This window comes from Panulirus ornatus, chromosome 29 (assembly GCF_036320965.1).
Source record: "Panulirus ornatus isolate Po-2019 chromosome 29, ASM3632096v1, whole genome shotgun sequence".
Lineage (NCBI taxonomy): Eukaryota > Metazoa > Arthropoda > Malacostraca > Decapoda > Palinuridae > Panulirus > Panulirus ornatus.
Window position 1 is genome coordinate 21,213,141 of NC_092252.1, and position 18,951 is coordinate 21,232,091.

The 18,951-nt window shown below is 48.4% G+C and overlaps 1 protein-coding gene across 2 annotated transcripts in view; it reads left to right on the forward strand.

Moving 5' to 3' along the window:
* The window catches only part of LOC139758183 (gamma-interferon-inducible lysosomal thiol reductase-like), a 286,092-nt gene that overhangs the window by 222,487 nt on the left and 44,654 nt on the right, over positions 1–18,951 (forward strand). For both annotated transcript variants that reach the window (XM_071679391.1, XM_071679392.1), the window contains one exon: positions 17,852–18,007. In XM_071679391.1, the coding sequence (XP_071535492.1) occupies positions 17,852–18,007 (156 nt within the window). The remainder of the gene's footprint in view (positions 1–17,851; positions 18,008–18,951) is intronic.

The following is an 18,951-nucleotide window of genomic DNA, read 5'->3' on the forward strand; positions in this document are numbered from 1 at the left end:
CAATTATCTCCCCACCACACCAGCACCACAATTCTCTCCCACCACACCAGCACCACAATTCTCTCCCACCACACCAGCACCACAATTATCCCCCACCACACCAGCACCACAATTCTCTCCCACCACACCAGCACCACAATTATCCCCCACCACACCAGCACCACAATTCTCTCCCACCACACCAGCACCACAATTATCCCCACCACACCAGCACCACAATTCTCTCCCACCACACCAGCACCACAATTATCCCCCACCACACCAGCACCACAATTCTCTCCCACCACACCAGCACCACAATTATCCCCCACCACACCAGCACCACAATTCTCTCCCACCACACCAGCACCACAATTATCCCCCACCACACCAGCACCACAATTCTCTCCCACCACACCAGCACCACAATTATCCCCCACCACACCAGCACCACAATTATCTCCCACCACACCAGCACCACAATTATCCCCCACCACACCAGCACCACAATTATCCCCCACCACACCAGCACCACAATTATCCCCCACCACACCAGCACCACAATTCTCTCCCACCACACCAGCACCACAATTATCCCCACCACACCAGCACCACAATTATCCCCCACCACACCAGCACCACAATTCTCTCCCACCACACCAGCACCACAATTCTCTCCCACCACACCAGCACCACAATTCTCTCCCACCACACCAGCACCACAATTCTCTCCCACCACACCAACACCACAATTATCCCCCACCACACCAGCACCACAATTATCCCCCACCACACCAGCACCACAATTATCCCCCACCACACCAGCACCACAATTCTCTCCCACCACACCAGCACCACAATTATCCCCCACCACACCAGCACCACAATTCTCTCCCACCACACCAGCACCACAATTATCCCCCACCACACCAGCACCACAATTCTCTCCCACCACACCTGCACCACAATTCTCTCCCACCACACCAGCACCACAATTATCCCCCACCACACCAGCACCACAATTATCCCCCACCACACCAGCACCACAATTATCCCCCACCACACCAGCACCACAATTATCCCCCACCACACCACACCACAATTCTCTCCCACCACACCAGCACCACAATTATCCCCCACCACACCAGCACCACAATTATCCCCCACCACACCAGCACCACAATTCTCTCCCACCACACCAGCACCACAATTATCCCCCACCACACCAGCACCACAATTCTCTCCCACCACACCTGCACCACAATTCTCTCCCACCACACCAGCACCACAATTATCCCCCACCACACCAGCACCACAATTATCCCCCACCACACCAGCACCACAATTATCCCCCACCACACCAGCACCACAATTATCCCCCACCACACCAGCACCACAACCATCATCATCATCATCCCCCCCCCCCTCCGCCATCTACAGCTTCGCTTGTGTGAATGTCACAGTAGAATTACATGTGACTAATCTACCGTAGTTATCTACGTCTCTACTGGATTCATAATTAGTCACATTAATCCTTACATGATCTACCGTAGTTATCTACGTCTCTACTGGATTCATAATTAGTCACATTAATCCTTACATGATCTACCGTAGTTATCTACGTCTCTACTGGATTCATAATTAGTCACATTAATCCTTACATGATCTACCGTAGTTATCTACGTCTCTACTGGATTCATAATTAGTCACATTAATCCTTACATGATCTACCGTAGTTATCTACGTCTCTACTGGATTCATAATTAGTCACATTAATCCTTACATGATCTACCGTAGTTATCTACGTCTCTACTGGATTCATAATTAGTCACATTAATCCTTACATGATCTACCGTAGTTATCTACGTCTCTACTGGATTCATAATTAGTCACATTAATCCTTACATGATCTACCGTAGTTATCTACGTCTCTACTGGATTCATAATTAGTCACATTAATCCTTACATGATGGAATTAAGACATTCCACTGATGACCTGGTTTGTTGATAGAGATCAAGATAGATCCACCCGGCGATATAATGATATATCTGGGGGTATAGTGAGGTATGATGGTAGCCAGAGATCAAGATAGATCCACCCGGCGATATAATGATATATCTGGGGGTATAGTGAGGTATGATGGTAGCCAGAGATCAAGATAGATCCACCCGGCGATATAATGATATATCTGGGGGTATAGTGAGGTATGATGGTAGCCAGAGATCAAGATAGATCCACCCGGCGATATAATGATATATCTGGGGGTATAGTGAGGTATGATGGTAGCCAGAGATCAAGATAGATCCACCCGGCGATATAATGATATATCTGGCGGTATAGTGAGGTATGATGGTAGCCAGAGATCAAGATAGATCCACCCAGCGATATAATGATATATCTGGGGGTATAGTGAGGTATGATGGTAGCCAGAGATCAAGATAGATCCAACCGGCGATATAATGATATATCTGGGGGTATAGTGAGGTATGATGGTAGCCAGAGATCAAGATAGATCCACCCGGCGATATAATGATATATCTGGGGGTATAGTGAGGTATGATGGTAGCCAGAGATCAAGATAGATCCACCCGGCGATATAATGATATATCTGGGGGTATAGTGAGGTATGATGGTAGCCAGAGATCAAGATAGATCCACCCAGCGATATAATGATATATCTGGGGGTATAGTGAGGTATGATGGTAGCCAGAGATCAAGATAGATCCACCCGGCGATATAATGATATATCTGGGGGTATAGTGAGGTATGATGGTAGCCAGAGATCAAGATAGATCCACCCGGCGATATAATGATATATCTGGGGGTATAGTGAGGTATGATGGTAGCCAGAGATCAAGATAGATCCACCCGGCGATATAATGATATATCTGGCGGTATAGTGAGGTATGATGGTAGCCAGAGATCAAGATAGATCCACCCGGCGATATAATGATATATCTGGCGGTATAGTGAGGTATGATGGTAGCCAGAGAGGTCAGGCGAAGCCCACTCTGCACACACACACACACACACACACACACACACACACACATAGCAGGTCGTGTCTACCTTCAGCACTGTATGTGTGTTCATGATTCACATTCATGATAATGTTCATGATTCACACTCATGATAATGTTCATGATTCACACTCATGATAATGTTCATGATTCACATTCATGATAATGTTCATGATTCACACTCATGATAATGTTCATGATTCACACTCATGATAATGTTCATGATTCACATTCATGATAATGTTCATGATTCACATTCATGATAATGTTCATGATTCACATTCATGATAATGTTCATGATTCACACTCATGATAATGTTCATGATTCACATTCATGATAATGTTCATGATTCACACTCATGATAATGTTCATGATTCACACTCATGATAATGTTCATGATTCACATTCATGATAATGTTCATGATTCACATTCATGATAATGTTCATGATTCACACTCATGATAATGTTCATGATTCACACTCATGATAATGTTCATGATTCACACTCATGATAATGTTCATGATTCACATTCATGATAATGTTCATGATTCACATTCATGATAATGTTCATGATTCACATTCATGATAATGTTCATGATTCACACTCATGATAATGTTTATGATTCACACTCATGATAATGTTCATGATTCACACTCATGATAATGTTCATGATTCACATTCATGATAATGTTCATGATTCACATTCATGATAATGTTCATGATTCACACTCATGATAATGTTTATGATTCACACTCATGATAATGTTCATGATTCACATTCATGATAATGTTCATGATTCACATTCATGATAATGTTCATGATTCACACTCATGATAATGTTCATGATTCACACTCATGATAATGTTCATGATTCACATTCATGATAATGTTCATGATTCACATTCATGATAATGTTCATGATTCACACTCATGATAATGTTCATGATTCACATTCATGATAATGTTCATGATTCACATTCATGATAATGTTCATGATTCACATTCATGATAATGTTCATGATTCACATTCATGATAATGTTCATGATTCACATTCATGATAATGTTCATGATTCACACTCATGATAATAATCTTCATGATTCACACTCATGATAATGTTCATGATTCACACTCATGATAATAATCTTCATGATTCACATTAAAATAGTTATCTGACGTACCATATGAATGATGGGTCGCGCACTTCACAGTCCAGTGTTAAACATGGTCCATCTAAATTGTCAAGAAATCAATGGGAAATTATGAGATTCACACGGCTGTGTATACAGTAAGATATCCTGTATCAACGTAGGATTCTTGGCTGTGTATACAGTAAGATATCCTGTATCAACGTAGGATTCTTGGCTGTGTATACAGTAAGATATCCTGTATCAACGTAGGATTCTTGGCTGTGTATACAGTAAGATATCCTGTATCAACGTAGGATTCTTGGCTGTGTATACAGTAAATTATCCTGTATCAACGTAGGATTCTTGGCTGTGTATACAGTAAGATATCCTGTATCAACGTAGGATTCTTGGCTGTGTATACAGTAAGATATCCTGTATCAACGTAGGATTCTTGTCTGTGTATACAGTAAGATATCCTGTATCATCGTAGGATTCTTGGCTGTGTATACAGTAAGATATCCTGTATCAACGTAGGATTCTTGGCTGTGTATACAGTAAGATATCCTGTATCAACGTAGGATTCTTGGCTGTGTATACAGTAAGATATCCTGTATCAACGTAGGATTCTTGGTTGAAGCCTTTGTGAGTGTCTCTGGCTTGGCGAACTGTTAACTTGGCTTGGCTAACTGTGTGTCTGGGGTCAAGTTGAGTGGAAGGTGTGGGTTTGACTTGTGTGTGTGTCTGGGGTCAAGTTGAGTGGAAGGTGTAGGTTGGACTTGTGTGTGTGTCTGGGGTCAAGTTGAGTGGAAGGTGTAGGTTGGACTTGTGTGTGTGTCTGGGGTCAAGTTGAGTGGAGTGTAGGTTGGACTTGTGTGTGTGTCTGGGGTCAAGTTGAGTGGAAGGTGTTGGTTGGACTTGTGTGTGTGTCTGGGGTCAAGTTAAGTGGAAGGTGTAGGTTGGACTTGTGTGTGTGTCTGGGGTCAAGTTGAGTGGAGTGTAGGTTGGACTTGTGTGTGTGTCTGGGGTCAAGTTAAGTGGAAGGTGTAGGTTGGACTTGTGTGTGTGTCTGGGGTCAAGTTGAGTGGAGTGTAGGTTGGACTTGTGTGTGTGTCTGGGGTGAAGAGCGTGACTGACGACCTCTGTAGAGAAAGTGACATTCGAGTCTGTGCGAGTCATTGTTCCAGCTGTATAACGTAGCGCTGTAGGATTCCAGTGGTGTCAGGGTAGCGTGACTGTGAGGTCGTCTGCATATGGAAGGACCTTCATGTTGTGGTATGAGGGAGGTAACGGGAGGTTACACAGGAAGAGAGAGAGTGGAGAGGGATGGAGAAAGAAATGCTCCCTAGGAAACATTGCTGTAGAGCTTAAGGGTTTTAGGGATGAAGCCTCTGTGAGTGACTCTGGCTTGGCTGCCAACTATGAAAATGGCCAGCCACTTATAATCTGAGGACGCGCTGGGGATAGTGTCAAAGGCTTTGCTGATGTCTGTTGCCACTAATACCGTGTTAGTTGAAGCCGTCCAGAATATATTGCGAGGTGTATGTGTGAGAGTGTGTGTAGTTGAAGGCGTCCAGAAGATATTGCGAGGTGTATGTGTGTGTGTGTGTGTGTGTGTGTGTATGTGTGTGTGTGTGTGTGTGTGTGTGTATGTGTGTGTGTGTGTGTGTGTGTGTGTGTGTGTGTGTGTGTGTGTGTGTGTGTATGTGTGTGTGTGTGTGTATGTGTGTGTGTGTGTGTGTGTGTGTGTGTGTGTGTGTGTGTGTGTGTGTGTGTGTGTGTGTTTGTAAACGTTTCTGTATCACAAGGGCTTCAGGCGTCCCTACACCTACCCGTATTGGGAGGTTAGCCTTTATTCTATGATTAGGCTGGAACAAAATGTGGACACGTTGCAATAAATGTATTCAGACATCGTAGTAAATACAATATAAGTGTTACGTCATCAACATGTACATATTGATCACTTAATGTGTAACCAATTGTCACGAAGTGTTTAATATACAAACCATATTTACCTGGTACAATGTTCTGTATATCTACCGACCTGACCCTTTACACACACCTCATTCATGTGTTGTGCAGAGTGGAAACATCCAGTCCCTCAACCCGATGATAAGTTATCTATATACTGTTATGACCTCACACTTCTGTAACATCTTAACTGTGTACTTTCAGCCGAATGGCTGTCTAGGTTCAACTTCCCTGGTTCACTCCTAGTAACGGTACGTCATTCCATGTATACCACATTGCTCTAATTCGCTGTATCCCATGCACGCCTTACACCCTCCTGCATGTCATAGCTCCGATTACTCAGTTCTTCACTCCATCCTTCCACCTGTTCCTTGGTTCCTCCTTAGCTCTCTCACACATATTCCTCTCACTATCACACATCTCTTACTCTATCTCGATAAACCGTCCTCAAACTTTTTATTGCTGACACAATGATACGCCATCACAGGATCTATCAAGTACACACACACTCACACACAACACCTGTGTTGGGCCGCCATGAGGACAGTGGCCTCGTTACCCACACATTTCGTAATGTGCCCACGGCCTCTGACCCTCACCCTCCCACTGGCTTCAGCTCCCTTGGTAACCTCGAGCAAAAGGCGTCCGGTACCACTCACACACACACACACACACACACACACACACACTCATCATCAAACACATACACTTAAGACATACCTGTTAATAACTTCGCACACAGGCATATACAGGTGCAGCTGCGTACACAGCTACACGTACATGCACATTTGAACACACAGCGACACGTACACGTCACGTACATAGTGGGACGGGGTTGACGTGGCTCCCAGCGTCAAGAGTGCGATCATCTGAGGTTTGGACAACTGCACAGTGCTGAGCGTCATGATGCTGCGCGCCCACTAGGAACCATGTTCACTTCCCACTTTCTGATACTTGGGCGTCCGTCCAGCAGGACACAAAGATGAGACGTTGAAGCTTAACGATCATAATGAATGACGTCATAATGGACGGAATTGTTCGTTGACTATATACAGGCGACTCTCCCAGCGGTGTGAGCGCCTTCAACACCTCACTCACTGCTACATTGCCCTACACAACAGCTTCAGTAACTTGACCCTCGCCAGTTTGGTCACCTACCCAACACTACGCGGTCGACCATGTACCCCGCCTACTGCAGGCCACCACGCCGCCCTGCACCACTAGGGAGGGTAAGCTAAGCTGAAGGGAACACTCGAGTATCATCACTACATCTTCCAGCTGTCGTCTCTACATTTATTTCAAGAATCAAGACACGTTACCTCCCTCCACTGGAACTCCAGAACATTACCACAACTTCCAGTCTTGCCAAACTCCACAATTCCTTCGTCTCGTCCAGGAAGTTAGACAATAAGTTACCGCACCGCTCTCGTCACCGTCACCTCCTGCCATCTGAGATCCCTCGTCTCTGAGTTGCAGTTCGATCCCACGACCGCATTGGACGTTAGTAAACTTGTTCAGGTTGCCACATAAACACATGTATCTCAGCCACAATAAACATCATCCCAGTGTCCTATGTGTGTAAACCAGGTCCATCCCTGCTGGAGGTTGTGTTGATATGTTCCTGCCTGTATCACTGCTCCCTGGTGCAGTGTCCTGCCTGGATCACTGCTCCCTGGTGCAGTGTCCTGCCTGGATCACTGCTCCCTGGTGCAGTGTCCTGCCTGGATCACTGCTCCCTGGTGCAGTGTCCTGCCTGTATCACTGCTCCCTGGTGCAGTGTCCTGCCTGGATCACTGCTCCCTGGTGCAGTGTCCAGCCTGGATCACTGCTCCCTGGTGCAGTGTCCAGCCTGGATCACTGCTCCCTGGTGCAGTGTCCTGCCTAGATCACTGCTCCCTGATGCAGTGTCCTGCCTAGATCACTGCTCCCTGGTGCAGTGTCCTGCCTGGATCACTGCTCCCTGGTGCAGTGTCCTGCCTGGATCACTGCTCCCTGGTGCAGTGTCCTGCCTGGATCACTGCTCCCTGGTGCAGTGTCCAGCCTGGATCACTGCTCCCTGGTGCAGTGTCCAGCCTGGATCACTGCTCCCTGGTGCAGTGTCCAGCCTGGATCACTGCTCCCTGGTGCAGTGTCCTGCCTGGATCACTGCTCCCTGGTGCAGTGTCCTGCCTGGATCACTGCTCCCTGGTGCAGTGTCCAGCCTGGATCACTGCTCCCTGGTGCAGTGTCCAGCCTGGATCACTGCTCCCTGGTGCAGTGTCCTGCCTGGATCACTGCTCCCTTGTGCAGTGTCCTGCCTGGATCACTGCTCCCTGGTGCAGTGTCCTGCCTGGATCACTGCTCCCTGGTGCAGTGTCCTGCCTGGATCACTGCTCCCTGGTGCAGTGTCCTGCCTGGATCACTGCTCCCTGGTGCAGTGTCCTGCCTGGATCACTGGCTGGTGGAGCAACACCTGGCAGTATGAGGTGTGTGTTGTGGAGATCCGGCACCTCAGCTGGCGGGCACGCCAGGCCCTCCCTCGTCAGGGTCGTCCACATTGTACCGTTGGCGGGCGGGTCTACTCCACCCACCTCAAGCCACCCTACCTGACCTGACGCATTCTACCTGCTTCCTTATCCTTCCTCAGTCAACACCTCACCCCTACCACACCACACTACACTACACTACCACACCACACCACTACACTACCACACCACACTACACTACCACACCACACCACTACACACCACACCACACTACACTACCACACCACACCACTACACTACCACACCACACTACACTACCACACCACACTACACTACCACACTACACTACACTACCACACCACACTACACTACCACACCACACTACACTACCACACCACACTACACTACCACACCACACTACACTACCACACCACACTACACTACCACACCACACTACACTACACTACCACACCACACTACACTACCACACCACACTACACTACCACACCACACCACTACACACCACACCACACTACACTACCACACCACACCACTACACTACCACACCACACTACACTACCACACCACACTACACTACCACACTACACTACACTACCACACCACACTACACTACCACACCACACCACACTACCACACCACACTACACTACCACACCACACTACACTACCACACCACACTACACTACCACACCACACCACACTACACTACCACACCACACTACACTACCACACCACACCACACCACACTACCACACCACACCACACCACACTACCACACCACACTACACTACCACACCACCACACCACACCACACCACACTACACTACCACACCACACCACACTACACTACCACACCACACCACACTACCACACCACACTACACTACCACACTACCACACCACACCACACCACACTACACTACCACACCACACCACACTACCACACCACACCACAGTACACTACCACACCACACTACACTACCACACCACACTACACTACCACACCACACCACAGTACACTACCACACCACACTACACTACCACACCACACCACAGTACACTACCACACCACACTACACTATCACACCACACCACACTACACTACCACACCACACCACTACACACCACACCACACTTCATAGTCTCACTTCGATTTGAGGTAAACTGTGAGATTATTATAATCATGGGATCAATTAGTATTGTCGAAATCAAGTCCTGAAGAGCCGTCCACCTTCCTTGTGTGCATCTTAGTTTCGTCATTTCATATCGTCGGAAAATGTTGAGATTTCTTGTATGAGACGCGTCTGCAGTCAACCCGTGTTGGTTGGTCATAGATGGAATGGGGTCGAGAAGCTAGTGTGTGTTGTGGTGAACCTACTTGGTGTTTTTAACCTATAAGTCAGTCCGACATTCTACGATCCATTTGATTCAGTTTATGGAGATGTGTTCTGTGTGGTACAGTGTTGTGACGGAAGATTTCCAAAGTTAACGATAAAACTGAAGGTATATTTACGAATATCAGTGGCTACACAGATGACTAAATGGGATTCCATTAGCATAGACACGATTGCATATTATCAACTTGATTATAACTAACATGACAGGTTCAGAGGAATGTACATGACTGGTCATCACATTATATACATCTCCAGGAAGCTGCTGGCAAAGTAATACACATCAGATCATTACGTTAAGATAGATCACATTTCTTAGGCAACGCTGTATGCCTCTGGCCAGCAGACTTCCGCACAGATGGGGAACAAGGAGTGGAACTAGAGAGCGAAGCGTCAAACTGCTGCCTCAGCTGACCTAGTGGCGTACCACAAGGCTCGATCCCAGACCCCGTGGGTTTAAGACGACTCGTCAGTATAAATCTCTTCATCTATATACATCATGGGTTTATATTACTGCCCTCCAGCCTCGTGGTATACCATTACGATTTCTGTTATCTGACTCTCCCACGTACCCCTTCACTTACCCTGAAGCCCTTCCTGCTCCCCTGAACATTGCCCTTTCCGTCCTACCCTTAAAACTACCCCATCTCCACCCAAGCCTCCTGCCCACACTTGGGTGTGTCCCGCACGAAGTAGCATGTTTTTGTTGTCCGCTCACAAGGTCGCCGCCGTGGCTGCCACATTGCTGTGGTCAGTCGCCGACTTGTTGTTCTCTCGACAGTAGATGTTCTCGTCTTGTCCTCCGTCTTCCCGTTCTCGTCTCAACGTTGTCTCGTTCACCTGCGTCGTCCCCTCCCTCACATGTCCAGGTAACGGGTGAGTTGCTCCTGCAGCTGTGTACCGTTCCTCCCTCACCCGCAGAAGAACACTTGCCTGACTGACGTGTGTGCACGTCTTGTGATGTCCACCTTCCCGGGAGGCAGTGAGGAACTGCTCGCAAGCCTGGACGTTGTTGTCTTGTGGGTCTATATGTAGCGCTCCTCCGTCCATGACGGTGGAGCAGGGAGGGAGGTGGTGCAGGAGGGAGGTGGTGCAGGAGCAGGGAGGGAGGTGGTGCAGGAGGGAGGTGGTGCAGGGAGGGAGGTGGTGCAGGAGCAGGGAGGGAGGTGGTGCAGGAGCAGGGAGGGAGGTGGTGCAGGAGGGAGGTGGTGCAGGAGCAGGGAGGGAGGTGGTGCAGGAGCAGGGAGGGAGGTGGTGCAGGAGCAGGGAGGGAGGTGGTGCAGGAGCAGGCAGGGAGGTGGTGCAGGAGCAGGGAGGGAGGTGGTGCAGGAGCAGGCAGGGAGGTGGTGCAGGAGCAGGGAGGGAGGTGGTGCAGGAGGGAGGTGGTGCAGGAGGGAGGTGGTGCAGGAGCAGGCAGGGAGGTGGTGCAGGAGCAGGGAGGGAGGTGGTGCAGGAGCAGGGAGGGAGGTGGTGCAGGAGCAGGGAGGGAGGTGGTGCAGGAGCAGGGAGGGAGGTGGTGCAGGAGGGAGGTGGTGCAGGAGCAGGGAGGGAGGTGGTGCAGGAGCAGGGAGGGAGGTGGTGCAGGAGGGAGGTGGTGCAGGAGGGAGGTGGTGCAGGAGGGAGGTGGTGCAGGAGCAGGCAGGGAGGTGGTGCAGGAGCAGGGAGGGAGGTGGTGCAGGAGCAGGGAGGGAGGTGGTGCAGGAGGGAGGTGGTGCAGGAGCAGGGAGGGAGGTGGTGCAGGAGGGAGGTGGTGCAGGAGCAGGGAGGGAGGTGGTGCAGGAGCAGGGAGGGAGGTGGTGCAGGAGGGAGGTGGTGCAGGAGCAGGCAGGGAGGTGGTGCAGGAGGGAGGTGGTGCAGGAGCAGGGAGGGAGGTGGTGCAGGAGGGAGGTGGTGCAGGAGGGAGGTGGTGCAGGAGCAGGGAGGTGGTGCAGGAGCAGGGAGGGAGGGCCGGGAGCCAGGTTGTCTCGAGGTGTTCAGGAGTGTGTTTTGTGTGGTCATGTTGGCCCGGGGTCTTGCCAGGGACCAGGGGATGGCTGGTTGTGGTTGTTGTGGGACCTTAACGACCAGGTGGTTGCGGGATTTTAAGGGCTTTTTTGTGTGATCCATAAGATGTACTTGTTGTTTGGGTCTCAACACAGTTTGCATACTTCCTGACGGACGGAATTGTTGTAACACATCTGTAGGAACACAAGGTTATGGCAGGGTTATTGTGGACCTTCAGGGACACGGTTGTTATGGACCTTCAGGGACGGGTTGTTATGGACCTTCAGGGACGGGTTGTTATGGACCTTCAGGGACACGGTTGTTATGGACCTTCAGGGACGGGTTGTTATGGACCTTCAGGGACACGGTTGTTATGGACCTTCAGGGACGGGTTGTTATGGACCTTCAGGGACGGGTTGTTATGGACCTTCAGGGACACGGGTTGTTATGGACCTTCAGGGACGGGTTGTTATGGACCTTCAGGGACGGGTTGTTATGGACCTTCAGGGACGGGTTGTTATGGACCTTCAGGGACGGGTTGTTATGGACCTTCAGGGACACGGTTGTTATGGACCTTCAGGGACACGGTTGTTATGGACCTTCAGGGACACGGTTGTTATGGACCTTCAGGGACGGGTTGTTATGGACCTTCAGGGACGGGTTGTTATGGACCTTCAGGGACACGGGTTGTTATGGACCTTCAGGGACACGGTTGTTATGGACCTTCAGGGACGGGTTGTTATGGACCTTCAGGGACACGGGTTGTTATGGACCTTCAGGGACGGGTTGTTATGGACCTTCAGGGACGGGTTGTTATGGACCTTCAGGGACACGGTTGTTATGGACCTTCAGGGACGGGTTGTTATGGACCTTCAGGGACGGGTTGTTATGGACCTTCAGGGACGGGTTGTTATGGACCTTCAGGGACACGGTTGTTATGGACCTTCAGGGACGGGTTGTTATGGACCTTCAGGGACACGGTTGTTATGGACCTTCAGGGACACGATTGTTATGGACCTTCAGGGACGGGTTGTTATGGACCTTCAGGGACACGATTGTTATGGACCTTCAGGGACGGGTTGTTATGGACCTTCAGGGACACGATTGTTATGGACCTTCAGGGACGGGTTGTTATGGACCTTCAGGGACGGGTTGTTATGGACCTTCAGGGACACGGTTGTTATGGACCTTCAGGGACGGGTTGTTATGGACCTTCAGGGACACGGTTGTTATGGACCTTCAGGGACACGATTGTTATGGACCTTCAGGGACGGGTTGTTATGGACCTTCAGGGACACGATTGTTATGGACCTTCAGGGACGGGTTGTTATGGACCTTCAGGGACACGATTGTTATGGACCTTCAGGGACGGGTTGTTATGGACCTTCAGGGACGGGTTGTTATGGACCTTCAGGGACGGGTTGTTATGGACCTTCAGGGACGGGTTGTTATGGACCTTCAGGGACACGATTGTTATGGACCTTCAGGGACGGGTTGTTATGGACCTTCAGGGACACGATTGTTATGGACCTTCAGGGACGGGTTGTTATGGACCTTCAGGGACACGATTGTTATGGGCTGCTTAGATACATTAGCTGTGCAGATACATTTTTGTTCACATTAAACGTTTAGACACATTACTTGTTTATATATATATATATATATATATATATATATATATATATATATATATATATATATGTATGTATGGCTATGTTTGAAGGAATAGTGGTTCCAACAATGTTGTATGGTTGCGAGGCGTGGGCTATGGATAGAGTTGTGCGCAGGAGGATGGATGTGCTGGAAATGAGATGTTTGAGGACAATGTGTGGTGTGAGATGGTTTGATCGAGTAAGTACAGTAAGGGTAAGAGAGATGTGTAGAAATAAAAAGAGCGTGGTTGAGAGAGCAGAGGAGGGTGTTTTGAAATGGTTTGGGCACATGGAGAGAATGAGTGAATAAAAATTGACCAAGAGGATATATGTGTCGGAGGTGGAGGGAACGAGAAGTGGGAGACCAAATTGGAGGTTGAAAGATGGAGTGAAAAAGATTTTGAGTGATCGGGGCCTGAACATGCAGGAGGGTGAAAGGCGGGCAAGGAATAGAGTGAATTGGATCGATGTGGTATACCGGGGTAGACGTGCTGTCACTGAATTGAATCAGGGCATGTGAAGCGTCTGGGGTAAACCATGGAAAGTTCTGTGGGGCCTGGATGTGGAAAGGGAGCTGTGGTTTCGGGCATTATAACATGACAGCTAGAGACTGAGTGTGAACGAATGGGGCCTTTGTTGTCTTTTCCTAGCGCTACCTCGCACACATGAGGGGGGAGGGGGATGTTATTCCATGTGTGGCGAGGTGGCGATGGGAATGAATAAAGGCAGTGTGAATTATGTGCTCTGTATATATGTATGTCTATGTATGTATATATATGTGTACAATGAGATGTATGGGTATGTTTATTTGCGTGTGTGGACGTGTATGTATATACATGTGTATGTGGGTGGGTTGGGCCATTTCTTTCGTCTGTTTCCTTGCACTACCTCGCAAACGCGGGAGACAGCGACAAAGCAAAATAAATAAATAAATGAATATATATATATATATATATATATATATATATATATATATATATATATATATATATATATATATATATATATATATATATATTCCCAATCATCAGTCCTTTTTCAGCACATAAATCTACAAGCTCTTCACCATTTCCATTTACAACACTGAACACCCCATGGATACCAATTATTCCCTCAACTGCCACATTACTCACCTTTGCATTCAAATCACCCATCACTATAACCCGGTATAAGTATACTTATGTAAGTAGGAGAGATGGCCAGAGAGCGTTATTGGATTACGTGTTAATGGACAGGCGTGCGAAAGAGAGACTTTTGGATGTCAATGTGCTGAGAGGTGCAACTGGAGGGATGTCTGATCATTATCTTGTGGAGGCTAAGGTGAAGATTAGTATGGGTTTTCAGAAAAGAAGAGTGAATGTTGGGGTGAAGAAGGTGGTGAGAGTAAGTGAGCTTGGGAAGGAGACCTGTGTGAAGAAGTATCAGGAGAGACTGTGTACAGAATGGAAAAAGGTGAGAACAATGGAAGTAAGGGGAGTGGGGGAGGAATGGGATGTATTTAGGGAATCAGTGATGGATTGCGCAAAAGATGCTTGTGGCATGAGAAGAGTGGGAGGTGGGCTGTTTAGAAAGGGTAGTGAGTGGTGGGATGAAGAAGTAAGAGTATTAGTGAAAGAGAAGAGAGAGGCATTTGGACGATTTTTGCAGGGAAAAAATGCAATTGAGTGGGAGAAGTATAAAAGAAAGAGACAGGAGGTCAAGAGAAAGGTGCAAGAGGTGAAAAAAAGGGCAAATGAGAGTTGGGGTGAGAGACTATCAGTAAATTTTAGGGAGAATAAAAAGATGTTCTGGAAGGAGGTAAATAGGGTGCGTAAGACAAGGGAGCAAATGGGAACTTCAGTAAAGGGCGTAAATGGGGAGGTGATAACAAGTAGTGGTGATGTGAGAAGGAGATGGAATGAGTATTTTGAAGGTTTGTTGAATGTGTCTGATGACAGAGTGGCAGATATAGGGTGTTTGGGTCGAGGTGGTGTGCAAAGTGAGAGGGTTAGGGAAAATGATTTGGTAAACAGAGAAGAGGTAGTAAAAGCTTTGCGGAAGATGAAAGCCGGCAAGGCAGCAGGTTTGGATGGTATTGCAGTGGAATTTATTAAAAAAGGGGGTGACTGTATTGTTGACTGGTTGGTAAGGTTATTTAATGTATGTATGACTCATGGTGAGGTGCCTGAGGATTGGCGGAATGCTTGCATAGTGCCATTGTACAAAGGCAAAGGGGATAAGAGTGAGTGCTCAAATTACAGAGGTATAAGTTTGTTGAGTATTCCTGGTAAATTATATGGGAGGGTATTGATTGAGAGGGTGAAGGCATGTACAGAGCATCAGATTGGGGAAGAGCAGTGTGGTTTCAGAAGTGGTAGAGGATGTGTGGATCAGGTGTTTGCTTTGAAGAATGTATGTGAGAAATACTTAGAAAAGCAAATGGATTTGTATGTAGCATTTATGGATCTGGAGAAGGCATATGATAGAGTTGATAGAGATGCTCTGTGGAAGGTATTAAGAATATATGGTGTGGGAGGCAAGTTGTTAGAAGCAGCGAAAAGTTTTTATCGAGGATGTAAGGCATGTGTACGTGTAGGAAGAGAGGAAAGTGATTGGTTCTCAGTGAATGTAGGTTTGCGGCAGGGGTGTGTGATGTCTCCATGGTTGTTTAATTTGTTTATGGATGGGGTTGTTAGGGAGGTAAATGCAAGAGTTTTGGAAAGAGGGGCAAGTATGAAGTCTGTTGGGGATGAGAGAGCTTGGGAAGTGAGTCAGTTGTTGTTCGCTGATGATACAGCGCTGGTGGCGGATTCATGTGAGAAACTGCAGAAGCTGGTGACGGAGTTTGGTAAAGTGTGTGGAAGAAGAAAGTTAAGAGTAAATGTCAATGAGAGCAAGGTTATTAGGTACAGTAGGGTTGAGGGTCAAGTCAATTGGGAGGTGAGTTTGAATGGTGAGAGGCTGGAGGAAGTGAAGTGTTTTAGATATCTGGGAGTGGATCTGTCAGCGGATGGAACCATGGAAGCGGAAGTGGATCATAGGGTGGGGGAGGGGGCGAAAATTTTGGGAGCCTTGAAAAATGTGTGGAAGTCGAGAACATTATCCCGGAAAGCAAAAATGGGTATGTTTGAAGGAATAGTAGTTCCAACAATGTTGTATGGTTGCGAGGCGTGGGCTATGGATAGAGTTGTGCGCAGGAGGATGGATGTGCTGGAAATGAGATGTTTGAGGACAATGTGTGGTGTGAGGTGGTTTGATCGAGTAAGTAACGTAAGGGTAAGAGAGATGTGTGGAAATAAAAAGAGCGTGGTTGAGAGAGCAGAAGAGGGTGTTTTGAAATGGTTTGGGCACATGGAGAGAATGAGTGAGGAAAGATTGACCAAGAGGATATATGTGTCGGAGGTGGAGGGAACGAGGAGAAGAGGGAGACCAAATTGGAGGTGGAAAGATGGAGTGAAAAGGATTTTGTGTGATCGGGGCCTGAACATGCAGGAGGGTGAAAGGAGGGCAAGGAATAGAGTGAATTGGAGCGATGTGGTATACAGGGGTTGACGTGCTATCAGTGGATTGAATCAAGGCATGTGAAGCGTCTGGGGTAAACCATGGAAAGCTGTGTAGGTATGTATATTTGCGTGTGTGGACGTGTGTATGTACATGTGTATGGGGGGGGTTGGGCCATTTCTTTCGTCTGTTTCCTTGCGCTACCTCGCAAACGCGGGAGACAGCGACAAAGTAAAAAAAAAAAAAAAAAAAAAAAAAAAAAAAATATATATATATATATATATATATATATATATATATATATATATATATATATATATATATATATATATATATATATATATATATATATATATATATATATATATATATATGTTGTTTAGATACAATATATACATTATCTCCTCGACGCCACCTGGTAACACTACCTGTCTCTCCCTCACACCTGCTGGTAACAGTACCTGTGTCTCCCCCACAGCAGCTGGTAACAGTAACTGTGTCTCCCCCACAGCAGGTGGTAACAGTGTCTCCCCCACATCAGCTGTTAACTACCTGTGTCTCCCTCACACCGTCTGGTAACAGTACCTGTGTCTCCCCCACACCACCTGGTAACAGTACCTGTGTCTCCCCCACAGCAGGTGGTAACAGTGTCTCCCCCACAGCAGGTGGTAACAGTGTCTCCCCCACAGCAGGTGGTAACAGTGTCTCCCCCACAGCAGGTGGTACGTCACTGTAATCTCCTTCTTGTGCCCGGTAGGTGTCAGGTGTGGCTGGTGGTCGGGTTAAGGTGGCAGTCTACTACGAGGCGCTCTGTCCCGACTCCAAGAACTTCTTCTCCAACCAACTGTTACCAGCCTGGCACGACCTCCACGACATCATCGACCTAGAGTTCATCCCCTTCGGTAAAGCCAAGGTCAGTAGGCCAGGACCAGGCTCAGTATGGGTGCTCAGGGCTCAGGTCAGGCTCAGTATGGGTGCTCAGGGCTCAGGCCAGGGTCAGTATGGGTGCTCAGGGCTCAGGCCAGGGTCAGTATGGGTGCTCAGGGCTCAGACCAGGGTCAGTATGGCTCCTCAGGGCTCAGGCCAGGGTCAGTATGGGTGCTCAGGGCTCAGGCCAGGGTCAGTATGGGTGCTCAGGGCTCAGGCCAGGGTCAGTATGGGTGCTCAGGGCTCAGGTCAGGGTCAGTATGGGTGCTCTGGGCTCAGGCCAGGGTCAGTATGGGTGCTCAGGGCTCAGACCAGGGTCAGTATGGCTCCTCAGGGCTCAGGCCAGGGTCAGCATGGATGCTCAGGGCTCAGGCCAGGGTCAGTATGGTTGCTCAGGGCCAGGGTCAGTATGGGTGCTCAGGGCTCAGGCCAGGTTCAGTATAGGTACCAGGACCAGGGTCAGTATGGGTGCTCAGGGCTCAGGTCAGGGTCAGTATGGGTGCTCAGGGCTCAGGGCCAGGGTCAGTATGGATGCTTAGGGCTCAGGCCAGGGACAGTATGGGTGCTCAGGGCTCAGGGCCAGGGTCAGTATGGGTGCTCAGGGCTCAGGCCAGGGTCAGTATGGGTGCTCAGGGCTCAGACCAGGGTCAGTATGGGTGCTCAGGGCTCAGGCCAGGGTCAGCATGGATGCTCAGGGCTCAGGCCAGGGTCAGTATGGTTGCTCAGGGCCAGGGTCAGTATGGGTGCTCAGGGCTCAGGCCAGGTTCAGTATAGGTACTCAGGACCAGGGTCAGTATGGGTGCTCAGGGCTCAGGCCAGGTCAGTATAGGTACTTAGGACCAGGGTTAGTATGGGTACTTCAGGGCTCAGGCCAGGGTCAGTATGGTTGCTCAGGGCCAGGGTCAGTATGGGTGCTCAGGGCTCAGGACC